The sequence below is a fragment of the Eptesicus fuscus genome, chromosome 17, assembly GCF_027574615.1.
Source record: "Eptesicus fuscus isolate TK198812 chromosome 17, DD_ASM_mEF_20220401, whole genome shotgun sequence".
In the NCBI taxonomy this organism is placed as follows: Eukaryota; Metazoa; Chordata; class Mammalia; order Chiroptera; family Vespertilionidae; genus Eptesicus; species Eptesicus fuscus.
Genome location: NC_072489.1, coordinates 47378846 through 47393145, shown reverse-complemented (window position 1 = coordinate 47393145; position 14300 = coordinate 47378846). Strand labels below are relative to the sequence as shown.

At 40.5% G+C, this 14300-nt stretch overlaps 1 protein-coding gene across 4 annotated transcripts in view; it reads left to right on the top strand.

The window, feature by feature from the left end:
- Positions 1–14300, top strand: part of SORCS1 (sortilin related VPS10 domain containing receptor 1) — a 467090-nt gene that overhangs the window by 390417 nt on the left and 62373 nt on the right. For all 4 annotated transcript variants that reach the window (XM_054729115.1, XM_008144286.3, XM_054729116.1 and 1 more), the window contains exon 18: positions 9432–9603. In XM_054729115.1, the coding sequence (XP_054585090.1) occupies positions 9432–9603 (172 nt within the window). The remainder of the gene's footprint in view (positions 1–9431; positions 9604–14300) is intronic.

The window sequence follows — 14300 nt, the reverse complement described above, 5'->3', positions numbered from 1 at the left end:
GTAATGTCCTACTAAATATATTGTTTATTTTCCCCCACTTTTCATTCAAAAACATACCTTCAACATCTTTTCATGTTGGATTATATAAGGTTGCCTTCTCTAATTACATTTAATTCCATGGTATTAAAGCACCTGGGATTCTAAGGCATCCTCTTTTTGGACATTTTGCTCATTTCCTATTTTCTTCTACTCTAAACAATGCTGCAATTAACATCCTCATACCATCATAATTGTTGTTAAAAGCATACAACAATAATTAGTCTCTTTTGGCAATTGGAGGTGTTTCTGCTGATTTGTAAAGCAAATTCCACCCAGCTCCCTGGTTCTATCTTGGACCTTTGTATTCAGGCTTTTCCAGATATCTGCCCCGTATGGGCTAAAATACTAGCTTCCTGCTTGCAAACCTCCTTCGAGTCCCACACAGTAGAGAATCATTTGTACTAACTATAATTCTCCTTTAAAATATAAATGCCCATAGATTCTGTAAGGCAAAACTGAGAGGAAGGGTGAGGAGCATTTCCCACATTAACAAGGTGAGGAAGGTCATTTCAGACAATAAAAACCAAGAGATCACCTGGTGAAAGGGCCACTGTGCCTATAGAATTAAGGAGCCATCATGTACCCCAAGTCTCTCCAGTGCCAGTTTTAACCCATCTGTGGGCATCGACTGCTCCGTCAGTACAGAAGCTGATTTAGCTTTGGGCAGAGATAAGCACAGGGGCATCACAGGTGCAAGGTCAGCCTGAGAGTGGTCCTTCCATAAATGTTGCTCCCCCAGACACCTCACTCTCTCACCCTATCCCCTACACAGAGCACACCTGTGGTCATGCAGTCAGAGTTTGAATTGAATGGGTCTAGTAAACAATCATTTCTTGTCAGTCAAGCTAAACAAGCAAACCTCCCAACATCACCTATCTTACAGTTTAGCCGAAAGCATGCAGGTAAACCTTCCTTTTCCTTTTATTATTTTTTAAATGCCTCACTTTATAAATGGTTTTGTTCACTTTCACAGTCAGCTTATTACCCTGTGTATATATAGCAGTGTTCTCAGGTTCACTCACTTCACCGTGATGGAAACATTCTAGCATCGGCTAATATCATGCTCCATAGAAATGCTATCTTGAGGAGATGCCAAAATATTTATCAGCTTCACTGTGCAGAATAATTGTGCAGGTTTTGTTTTAGTTCTTGGCTAGGACTGAGAAGAGATAGTTGGAATAAGAGCTGAAATGGGTGCAGAATGTCCCTCCAGTTGGCTGTGGCCACCAGTCCTTAGTCCTTGGTCCATGGAAAAGTGTGTGAGCAGAGTCCAGCTATGTTCTCCACTGTAAGCTCCCTGCCTCTGTTCATTTACCCTTTACCCTCACACCTTCCATTAGCCATTCCATGGAAAGCAAAGAGGCTGGTACTGGAGCTTAAGCTTGTTATGTATGAAGAATGAAATATAATGGGGGATGTTTTGTTTGGTGAAAAACAGTTATATTAGCATTTAACAAGTGTTATTTTAAAAATATATTTTTATTTATTTCAGAGAGGAAGGGAGAGGGAGAGAGGAAAAACATTAATGATGAGAGAAAATTATTTATCTGCTGCCTCCTGCACACCCTACACTGGGGATCAAGCCCACAACCTGGGCATGTGCCCTGACCTGGAATGGAACTGTGACTTCCTGGTTCATTGGTCGACATTCAACCACTGAGCAACACTGACTGGGCCAAAAAAAGGATTTTAGTACAAGCTCTGCCATTTATCATTCTTAGCATATGTCTTCCTTTCTTTGAGTTTAGTTTTCTAGTCTATAAAATGTTTCCATTTGCTGTTGGGATAAATATAATACTACAGAAGGCCCAGTGCACAAAATTCGTGCATGGGTAGGGTCCCTAGTAGCTGCCGGCTACCAACCGGGGCCTTCCTTTGTTCCGCGCCGCCCAATGGTAGTCAGTGACATCATAGCGAGTGATCGAACTCCCTGCTGGTCGAACTCCTGAGGGGACACTTTGCATATTAGGCTTTTATATAGAGAGATATTATGAATATATAGCAAAATGTTTAGCAGACAGTAGTCACTTTACAACATGCAGATACCATCACCAATAGCCATCAGGTAAGGGCTCCTCTGCAGTAAAGGAAAAAAGAGGAGGGAATTGTTTTTATTGTGTATATATAGTCTAGACATTTATTTAATACTTAATAGTTACTACAATACTGAGATCTAAGACATGTTTAATCTAAGCCTCCCCTGTCTTATCTGTAAAACATGAAACCAGTATTCATTTGTATATTTTCTTACATGAAATAACCCCCAAATCATTTCTCTCTGTTTCTCTATCAGAGTCTGTATATATCTCAGTCTGCACATACACAAACACAAGCTCATTTAGTTCTACTCATATGTGATTATATCTTGTTTCTACTGTGTGGGATCCAGGGAATGTGCTGCAAATTTAACCTGCTAAATTAACTAGGACATTGCTTGTTTCATGCCAACCATAAAAAAATCTGTAAATATAAAGTGGGTGTTGGGCTGGTTTATTCTAAGAAACCAAGATAATCTTCTCAAGGGAGAGATTATGTTCTTGCTATTAAGATTATGTTCTTGCTATCTAAGAGATATTTCTAGATGTGTTAAAAAAAATGAAAAGGTGTGCATAGACATTTCTGCTTGTGGAGTTTCTTTAGATGAGCTATGAATTCCTCCTGGATGAATATAAAATGAAAGCTTTTATTGTTCCTGAGGATTAGTTTCTCAATATACAATAGGGATATTTACTCAGGAAGCTTAAAAAATGATTTGAAAGTAGCATTAATTTAGTGGGTCCAGAAAAAAATATATACACATACATAAATTCTAGCAAAATAGTAATCTTCATACTATCAATTTACATTTGGAATACTTTTACTGGTAAGTGCTTTCTATAAACTTTTTTCTCTCTACATCAGCCATGGAAATATTTAGACCCTGGCTACCCTGCCATAGCCCTGGAGTTGCTATTCCCAGGGTCTTTGGGGACTGTGGCTTTTACCCTGGTGACCACATTTATGTGCTTGGTGGGGATTTCATGTTCAGTTTGATCTCCTCAGTGAGATTAATCAGTGTGTATCATGGAGAATAACTGGTCCTCAAAGTGGTGCATGTGTTTGAAGTCCACAGAAAGGACATCACTTGCATTATTTACAGACTCGACACTACAGGGGCTCATGGAGCTGGTTTCCAGCAAAGCACGGTGCATTCTCCCAGCAGAGACTTGGTCATTGTTGCTACCAAGTTGATGCTTCAGAGTGCCTTTCTTAGATGTTGTGTTCATGGATAGTATTGGGGTTGGGAAATGAAAAAGGTGAATGTCACTGTATGCGGAGAGCTTGTTTCTCACATAGCTCTTGTTGTCCATTCAATGGTGTTGGCATTACCAATTCTCAACCAGGTGGTAGGGCATAGTGGCAAGAGAACACCGGACTCCAGCCAGAGGCCCAGAACTGCTACTAGTCCCCCGTGTGACCTTGGGAACCTCTCTAAACTGTACCTGCTTTCCCTTTTGTGCAAAATGAAGAGGTTGTGTTTGATGGCCTGAGATCCCTTATGGCTCTGTCATGTCCATGGGCAATTTGAAATGATTATCAGGATTCCTTGGATTGCAGATGCTCAAAGGAAGGGAAAAGTTCTTTATATAAACTGGTTGTACAACTAGTTGACTTAGTTAGTGGATTCCATGTGTCATTCTCATGATTCTCAATTTTAAGTCATCTCGTTTAGTATTACCATATGTCCCATTTCACCAAGTTGGCATTTAAAACAAAGTCGCTTTCCATTAATTGCTGAAATGAAATGACATGTACTTCCATCCTGCTTCTTGCAAGGAAAGTTTTCCTCCATTTCTCTAGGACTGCCTTATGACAGTCCCTTAATTCCAGGGTCCACTTACTCAGTTTAAGGGGAACAAACTGCTTAGCCATGGAACCCAACTCTTTCTAAACATTGATGTTCTGACTACTGCACAAGATCATTCTTAAATATGGGAACATTGCATTGAAGAAGATTTTAAGTCTTATCCCTACACTGTACCCAGAACTAGCTCCCGTCTATCTCCTCAAGGCTTGTTCTATTTATCAGTATTGTTGCATTAAATCGAGTGTCATTATAACAACACAGTTTTCCCTTGAAAACAAAGGCATATAATACATACAATCCAAAAAGAAGTAAACTAAATCTTTCTCATGAGCACAAATGAGAACTCCCCAGTTCAGTGTCAATAAGACCAGCCTCGGCTATAAGAAGACCTAGAGTTCTAGCTCTGCACTGGTCACTGCATGGGGTAACTACTGTGGAAAAGGGAAGAGACAATTCTACAGAAAAGCGTGACTTCTAAGGTGATTTTTATAGAATGAATTGGAGCTTGACAGGAGGAAAGAGCATTCCAGGCAGAATGAACAGAACAGGCAAAAGAAGGCTTGTAGACATCAGCTTGCCAGAGCTGGGGAAGTGTGTTGGACAGTGGAAGGGCTTAAGCTAGAAAATTAACTTGGGGCCAGATCATGGGCCTCTAGTTGAGACCTGACCTGTACCCTTCATGAATAAGCCCACAGTAAGTTGTGAATGATTTTAAGAAAAGAATTGACATGGACAGATTTGATCTTGAGATAATCTTGGCAATAATAACATAGCTTCTATTTTAAGTATAGTTTCCGTTTTTAGGGAATTTGCTGGATAATAACAAGTTCATGTTTAATTCTATAAATACTAGTTATCTTTACTAACTTTTGATATTTTAATATTTGTTAAGTTCTTACAATGTGCCAGACTCTATCCTCAGCCCTATTGAAGTCATAATCTCACTTAATCCTCCCAGGAGCTTCATAAAAAAAATCCTGTAATTTTCCCTTATTTTATATTAGAGAGTGGTTGTATAAATTGCCCGAGTTCATATGGTATGTAAGAGCCTGAATTTAAACTCAGGCAATTTGGTCCTACATTTTAACCACCTGGGTAGTGTGGTTTGTAATCTGTATGCACACTAGAATCATGAGGGGGACTTAAAACAAAAATAAAACATATAGATGCCCAGAATTCTCAATTAAATCATAATTCCTGGAGGAATTCTCTTGACATTCTTTTATTTTATTATTTTTTAAAAATATGTTTTTATTGGTTTTAGAGAGAGAAAGGGAGGAGAGAAACAATGATCTGCCTTCTGCATGCCCCCACTGGGGATTGACCTGCATCCCAGGCATGTGGGAACTTGTGAGCTTTCGGTGCATGGGATGATGCTCAGCCAACTAAGCCACACCAGCCAGGGCATCATTCATTTTATTTTAAAAGTTCCTTCCAGTGATCCTAAATAGAGGACAGGATTTCTATGGGCTGAGCTTGACTATCTTGTCACCTCAGCATAGACTGAATAGTCATAAACATCTGTATTCCGCCCCAAATCAGAAGATTAAAAAAGCCTGCTAAATACTAAAATAACAGTTTTATTCTCACAAAGAGAAACTATGGCCTTCATCTTTTTTAAAAACTGACAGGAATAACAGAAGCAAAATCAAAGAAGGTAGAGGTAAAAAGGAAAAGGTGACAGGAGTATCAAGATAAGAAGAGAATAGTTGAATCGGGGTTGTTGAAGTAATAAGACACTATCTACTGATGAGTGGTCGGTAATATCAAAGGCACGCTTGCAGAATGTTTCCTTTCCAGTGATTGTACAGACTCCCCTGCCATTAGAGATCGCTTTTCTTCTTGGTAGATTGAAGAGTGCTTTATTCACTAAATGCATCCCAGCAATATTCAGAGCTTAGGTCCAACATAATCATAAGTTGCCTTGTTATTGTGGAGGCAGCAGCCCCATTTAATAACATATTAAATGCATTATTCATTTATGTAACTCAGACCCAGGGACAGCTGCTGGTATGAAAATAGGAGCATTCTGTATTGCAAAAAGCAGGTGTGTGCTTACTTGAGTAAATTAACTGTGTATTTATGCACAATTTTCTTCTAAATTTCCAGGACAGGTCTGGGAGGGCTAATGCGATTCCATTTTCATCCAGGAAATGAAATAGTTTCAGAATGGTTTTTAATGAGCGTTTAAAAAAATTACCAAGTCTTCTCTGTGGCAGAATCCCAGGGGGGGAAGGATCCGTGCTTTGGATTTAAGCAGAACTCCTGTTGTTACAGGATTTAGGAAAGCCTGAGGCAACGATGGGGCAGAGCCGAGACAAACAAAAGGAATGTTCCCTAGATGATGATGACAGTGGCGATGGTGAGCCCATGCCTCTATAGCTACTCGCCAAGACAGTCGCAGGTGTGCTTGGATGCTAAGTGATTAAAAATTGTAATCTGCCTTTTATTTGCCCAGTAGTGCCTCACCTCAGAAACACAGCGAGTTTCCGACGCACAGTTAAATTCAGTAGGATGCCATAATCACTCTGTGACTTTGACAGTTACGTTTTGCTACCGTTGCTGGTACCAGAATGCCACTATGCTCCAGTATCCAAGGAGTAGAGATCTCGGTGAAGTAGCAGGGGTTTGAGGCTGCCACTTGGGCTAGGTGTGAACCCTTCAGTTGCTGAATTGTAAGGAGAAGCAGGGATTCTAAAGAGAGGGATCCGCACAGCTGGGTTGGTGGGTGAGGTGCCTGAAGGGCTATTTTTCAATATTTAAAATGGAACCACATCCCAGTGTGGACTTCCTGATGATCAGGCTTGCATGTCCAGGGCACAATGATGCCCTCAAGGAGCTTAAAGTTCACAGTCATACACAGGAAGACAGTCCTACAAGGCATACATGATTCCTATCAAGTCAATCAGAAGGATTCCTTAAAGGGTTTAGAGAAGGGATGACCTTGCCCCATTTAATGAATCAGTACAGCACAGCAGAAAAAAGCAGATGTGTTCCAGAGAAAAGTTGTCTGGGGTCCTGTCCTGGCTGTGTCATCTTGAGAAAACGAGTTAACTTCTTTGAATCTTAACTTCTTCATCCATATATCAGGAGTAAGAATACCTTCCTTATTAGGGATATTTTGAAGATGAGTAAGAAAAGTCTTGTGAAGAATTTAGCCCTATGACTAAACTACAATGCAATAAGAACTTTCTAAATATGAACTTGGCGCTGGCCAGTGTGGCTCAATTTGTTGGGTTTTGTCCCATGCACTGAAAGCTTGCCGGTTTGATTCCCAGGTAGGGCACATGCCCAGGTTGCGGACTCCATCCCCAGTAGGGGATATGCAGGAGGCAGCTGACCAATGTTCTGCTCTCATATTGATATTTTTCTCACGCACTCCCTCTCCCTTCCTCTGTTTCTAAAAATCATTTTTTTAATGAACTTCTCACTGGACAGCATGGCTTATTAGTTGAGAATCGACCTATGAACTAGGAGGTCACAGATCAATTCCCGCTCGGGGCACATGCCCACGTTGCAGGCTAGATCCCCAATGTGAGGCATGCAGGAGGCAGCCAATCAGTGATTCTCTCTCATCATTGATGTTTCTATCTCTACCTCCCTTTCCCATTCTCTCTGAAGTCAATAAAAATATATGTTTTTAAGAAATATGAACTTCTTACATCTTACTATTTTACTGTCATAGTCAGGAAAAGACAGATGATAAGCTGTGACTGAAAGCATGATAGTGATGGAGCATACAGGAGGGCATAGAAGCAGAAAGAGCAAAATAAAATAAATACTTTCAATTTGATTAAAAGGAGAGGTGTGGCTGGAGCAGAATGAGCTGTGGGGGAGAAAGTGTCCAGAAAATTAGAATGAAGTTAGCTTGTGGAGGGCTTCTGGCAGAAGTTTATGACATTTGTGACTTATCCTAACGACATTTGGAAGACCTGAGGGTGGTTAACACGTCAAATAATAATAATAATAATAATAATAATAATAAATAAAAGTAATTGGTAACATTATTATTAACATTTCACCAGCACTTGCTAATTGTCAGGGTGGTTTTAAGTACTCTGTGTACATTAATCCATTTAATCCATACAACTACCTTACAAGGTAAGTTAAAGATTAATAATTGACCTTGTAGTGATCCATAGTGGTCAGAGCACTTCCTCAGACAGTATTTAATTTGACTTTCTCAACTATGGGCTTAGGTAGTCAATTCTGAGACTGGGAAATCAAGGAAAAGACTTTGGCTAGCTCTGAAAACAATAGCCTGCAAGCCAAATCCAGCACACGGCCAGTTTTTATAAATAAAGGTGTTTTTGTGTGTGTGTGTGTGTGTTTTAACCCAGCTGCATTCATTCCTTGTTCACTTTCATGCTACAACCAAAGAGTTGAACGCTTGTCACAAAGACCATATAGCCTGCAAAGCTAAAGCATTTATTAGCTGGCCCTTCATACCTGGTCTTGAAGAGTGGAAGATCTGGGGCTTTGCTTCCAGTTTGAACTCTACCACTAATTATAGACACTAGTCTTTGGTAATCAAATACAGGGTGTTCCCCAAAATGTATACACACTTTGAATAATTATTAATTCCAATGGGTTACATCTGAACAGAAAGAAGCATCAATTGAGCTATCAAAAAAATGTATGTGTATACATTTGTGTGTGGGGGGGTCATCCTGTACATGAATACATAAAATGGTTACTGTGGACCACCACACAAAAAAGATGATGAATAGGTAACACTGAACCTACAAAGCCTTAAAGGTTAATTATCCTAAAACTACATTACACCTTTATTTATAAAAACTGGCCGTGTGCTGGATTTGGCTTGCAGGCTATTGTTTTCAGAGCTAGATTTAATTTATTATGACTCTGATCAATTGTATAGGGTAAACTTATAGGATAATTTATTATTGTATTAAAGCAAAAACAATAAGAAATAAGCAAAAGTGTAGGAAGGATTGACTCAATCTGCAGAGTGAAGTCTCCTTAATATGAAGTTTCAATGATTTAGCCAGTATAACCCCACATGAAATATTGAGTAGAAATGAGCAAATTTAGCCAACTTTCTGAACTATGCCATTACTATAGCATGCTCTGTGAGATCTAATGTTAAACCATGTCATCCATAACAATCTATTCTTTCTCCGAATTGAAAATTCCCTTGTGATACATATTACTCATTCTAACCCTTAATTATATAACCTTTGGAGTAGCTCCTAGATTATCCACATATCTCTTCAACTAGATTATAAACTTAGTGAGGGCAAGAACCATGTCTTCTACTGCTACGCATTTCCCACAGCTCCGAAGTGAAATGATTTATTGATTGACTAAATGAATGAAAGAAGCATATGGAAGTGCTAGTAATAGGTCCAATGTGCTGCTATGATCATCTGTCTTCCTGTTGGGAGCTTTATAATCCTCAGAGCAACATGAAATGTAGTTAGTGATAGCCCTCAGGGCTAGGCAGCAGGTTCAGTTTAAAACATTGGGAGTGTGATCTGAATTATAATGAGCTGGATTATGACTTGAGCTCTTCTCCATGTAGGTATAGGAAGGTGGTTTCCAATAACTGCACAGATGGTGTGAGAGAACAGTACACGGCCAAACCACAGAAGTGTCCAGGGAAGGCCCCACGGGGTCTCCGGATCGTCACGGCGGATGGAAAGTTGACAGCAGAGCAAGGGCACAATGTCACTCTCATGGTGCAATTGGAAGAGGTAGGACCGATCCCCATCTCCCCTCTGCCTTCCAGAGCCAGTGATTTTTCCCCCAAGAAATTGTGGTTTAGTTTATATACATCTTTTTGGGTTTTATTTACATATTTTAACATTATTATTTAAATATTGTATTCTGCTTTTGGTTATTATTTCTGTTGTTATAATTTTCCCTTCTCTGAGACATTTTGCAGTGATTTTCATTGCAGTATTTCCCTCAAGAACTTTGCCAGTTCATACACCACAATGTGTAAGAGGTCAGATTTCAGATTCCCCATGGAAGGCCAAACAGAAAGTGTTGGCTCAACAGCTCTTATGGACTCAAGGATGGGACGATTGCAGTTGGTTTCGGGGCCAACCAAGGCAGCTGGGACTGACAAGGTCACCTTCCAGAGGGAAGGGAAGCACAGAGAAGCAGCATGATATTCTGTGCTTTTTTCCCTCCTTGGGTTATTGGACAATATGTAAGTGATACGGGCAAAATAGCAAGTAGTCTCGAAGGATTAGAAGGCAGGCTTAGGTTTCTGTTTTCTTTCTAAGAACACAGTAGAACCAGATCTGAAACAAGAACTCACTCCTGGTCAGCTCCAGCCTTTGTACAAATGGAGTGCACTCTCCAGGGGCAGAGGCCAGGCTCTTACCTGTACAGCTTAACTTTCCTTGTAAGATTATCGGGCACCTCAAACTTGGCTGAGTGATGTGGGAACAGATTGAGGAATCTGGTTCTAAGATATGCAAATGCATGCCTTCTGAGCACAAGAAAAGAAAAAAAAAAGTAAGTCAGGTCATTCCAGTTGAGTGGGTACAGCTACAACAGCAGGGAGGAAATCTGCTGCCTTCACTGTCAGACTCGGCCCCTTGATGCTCTTGGCAACTGGTGCAGAATACCAAGCCCAGAGGCCTGCGCCCACATCAGAAGGCCCTGGGGGCCTCACGTCTGACCATAGGATTCTGTGCTAATGATTCACCAGCTCCTCTTACAGAAACAACTTCAGTTTCTCGATCTCTAGATTATTTTTTAAATTTATCTTTATTGTTGAATTGTTGAAAATATTACAGATGTCCTCCTGTTTCCAATTGACTTTCTACACCTGGCTCCTGCTGCCCTCCCAGGCTTCACCTCACTATTGTCTGTGTCCATGGGTTATGCATATAGGGATATAAATTATTTGGTTAATCTCTTCCCAGCCCCCGCCCCCCCCCCTCCACTTTTCTCTCTGAGGTCCCTCAGTCTTTCCCTTGCTTCCATGTCTCTGGATCTATTTTGTTCATCAGTTTTGGCTTTTTTGTTTTCATTAGATTCCACCTCTGGATTATATACATAAGCATGGGCGATGCATGTGATAATTTGTACAGAATAAAGAGAAGCAGGATGTCCCCGAGTAGCTGGATAGCACTGAAATATGGCATCATAACAATTCATATAGGCCACACTTATTGAGCACTGACAGTGGTCTGGTTTGTGCATGCTTTCACCAGTTGTCTCATTTCAATCTCACAGCAGCCCTGTATGAGTAGAGATTGTCATCACTGTCATTTTATAGATGACCCAGCTGAGGCACAGAGGGCAAAGTAACTTGCCTAATACCACAAAGTGACTGCATTGTAGAGCTGGGAGTCAAATCCAGGCTCCATGGTATCTTGCCTGTCCATTGTGTTTCTATTGTGGAAAGAACCATTTTCTGGGAAAGAACTTTATGTGGTTGGTAAGGCTCCCTAGAAACTCTTGGCTGGGGACAGGGAGTGACAGAGATCAAGGAATAGAAAGTATAGGTAAAGTAATCAGTGTCCTAGCCAGGCTGGTCTATGGCTGCTCCTATATTCTTAGACACTAGTCCATATCTAAACCAAGATTTCCCCTGATTGTCTGAGAAGGTTCATGCTTGGGATCAGTTTGTTAAAAACTAAGCCAAAAGAGAAGCCAATTCTCTCTTGGATTCCCCCCTCTGTGCAAGACCATGCCTTCAATGAATGGCTACTGTGTATCTGGCACCATTTGATCTATTTTAAAGATATCGGAAAGCACGGGATATGAAGGCAGCACTCCAGGAGTTTACCATCCAAACTTAATCATGGTATAATATTTTTAAAATTTAATCTAGAAGAAAAAAAGAACCACAAATCCCTGACATATGTCACTGGCAATACATGGAGTTTCCATGTCCTCACAATTTCTAAGAGTCAGTTTCTCATTTGAATTTGATGCTCCCCAGTTTACTTTGAATATAATGTCTTATACATGTCCTCTTACCTCGTGCCTATTCTTCATAACAGTAGGGATATATGCCATGCTTCTGATGCCCTAAAGCAGAAGGTCCTCCAGTGCCAGAGGGACCAATAGGCCTCTGCTAATCTCTGCTGTGACACTACAGTGTGATTAATGCAGAAGTGGGCAGAAGGCTCACCTCTCCATGTCGGTATATTATTTTGTCACTTTGGCACCAATGATTGTGCCTGTGTCTCACGGTTTACTCCTACAAGGCTTGTCTCTGTCCATAGGGCTAGGCTGGGCTAGAGGCTGATGCCACCCTCATTTCTTTGCCCCCAGTGACTTGCATACAAACCCCTCCATGTAGGTTCCATCTCGTGTACATGCCAACCAAAGCATTAAAGACCTGAGGAGTCACCTGTCCCACCAAGTAGTTAGCCTTGTGTGTGTGTTTATTTGTGCTTTAACAGATATTTCATTAAGTTTTCATTTCAAACCATGTGCTTCTCATTTGTGAGTATACATAGTTCAGTTGGTGGAAATCATGTTTTAGGTTAACTAAGACCTCTGCTATATTAAGTTTTAAATAAAAAAAAAACTCACCAAATTAAATAGAACATAAATATTTTGTGTCCATTTAAAACAAAATGAAAAACTAATTTACTACATTATATTGTAATGATATTTTAACACCCCCCAATAAATTATAAATAATTACTAAGGTAGGGGCCATGCCATTCCTGGTTGCAGCTCTAGCGTCTCTACACACTGTGCCCCAGAGATTGATAGGAACTCAATGTGTGTGGGTTTGGACAGGCTTCCAGAGTGGTCACAAAGCCCAAACTTTAAAGAAAAAACAAAAAACAAACGCTTACAATTTGAGTAACATCCAAAAGCTATTAAAGTCTTGCTCTGAAATCTAAATCCCTTCCTTTATTCTGTACTATCCTATGTCCTAATTCTAACAAGAATATCAATGAAAACCTTGCTAAAACCAGAATCAAGAAGAAAACTTCTTATTGACCAGAGATAATCAAAGGCTAAGCACACAGATGCTAGCTTGTACCTCCAGGTACAAAAAGATGTACCCACGTCAGAGTTTTGCAGATTTTGACATGTGCCAGAAGCAGAACCCCTTTCTGCTAATAGCATGTGAGGCCACCCGCCACATCTAAGTGACAAAAGTGACTCCATAACCCAGTACCTTCAAATCCCACAGCATGGCTCACTTGGTATATTACTCCAAGAACCACATTGATAAAAAGGTCCCTTGTCAGGAACCCCATTCCTGCTGCTTTTATGCTTCTCTCCAATATGTTCTAATGACAGAACCTTCATTAGAAGTTATAGGATAAAGGAGCCATCCTTTATTCCATTTGAGACTCCAAGAGGAAAGCACACACACACACACACACACACACCACCACCACCAGCACTACCACCAATGCATTCATGCATCATTGGTTCTTTAAGGAAAAAGAACAGTTAGTTGATCAAGGGACCAACCTAGAGAGGAGAGGAGGAGTCCATAAAATTGTGTCAAAGAAGCTGTTTTCCATTTACACCTGAATTTCAGGAAGCTGATCAAAAGTGTTTTCTGAGACTCAAGCATTCGGTGAGGGGTGGCATCACTCTGTCTGGAGACTTGCTGAAGATGGATGTCCTCCGGACCACTAACGAGCACCTAATGAGCCTATAGACGTTCAAGGCAATCACTCGGCTTCCCAGAGAAATCCAATGCAAGACCCTGAAGGCACAGGATGGATGGTGAAGGGCCTAATTATTCTTAAGAACTCAGCAAAACCGATTTGGAATGCATTCATTTGAGAGGACTGCTAGGCAGAAGTAGTCTCTGCGTGTTAGGGAAGATAATTAAATACATTTTAAACAGCCATAAGAATAAAGAGATGCAATTCGCTGCATAATTTAAGACTTTTAAATTAAATCTGAGGCGAGAGACTAAAACGAAGACTTTGATCTGTATCTCATTGTTTTAATACTTTCATTTACATACAAAGACTGAAACTTAATAAGGCGAATTCATGAGTATTGCTTCTGTGAGATTTAACTTCAAGACGTGAGGTTGTGTCCTCGTTAGATGGATTTCAATGATCGGTCGCTCCACATACGTTGACAGATGTATGGCAGCATGGGAGTGACCATAATGTAATAACACTTCATAAATATTGCAGGGCGCTGCCAGCCCTCCGATGGTAGGGAAGATGACTCCCGCTGAAATTTTCTGTGAGACGCTCTTTGGTTGAAATCCTGAAAGACTGTGACCTACTTTTTCATCTGAAGAAGAATTGGGGCTGTTAGAGGTAGCACAAAGAGGTAGCAGGCAATGTGATGTCTAGGCAGGTGTCAGTGTCTAAGCCAGCCCAGATCTGAGTGAGAAACCTCAGCTCTTTTCTCCTTCCACACAAAGGAGCAAGAGCTGATTTCAATGAGCCATGGGGATTCAGAGGCTTTCTCATGTATTATTCCTTAC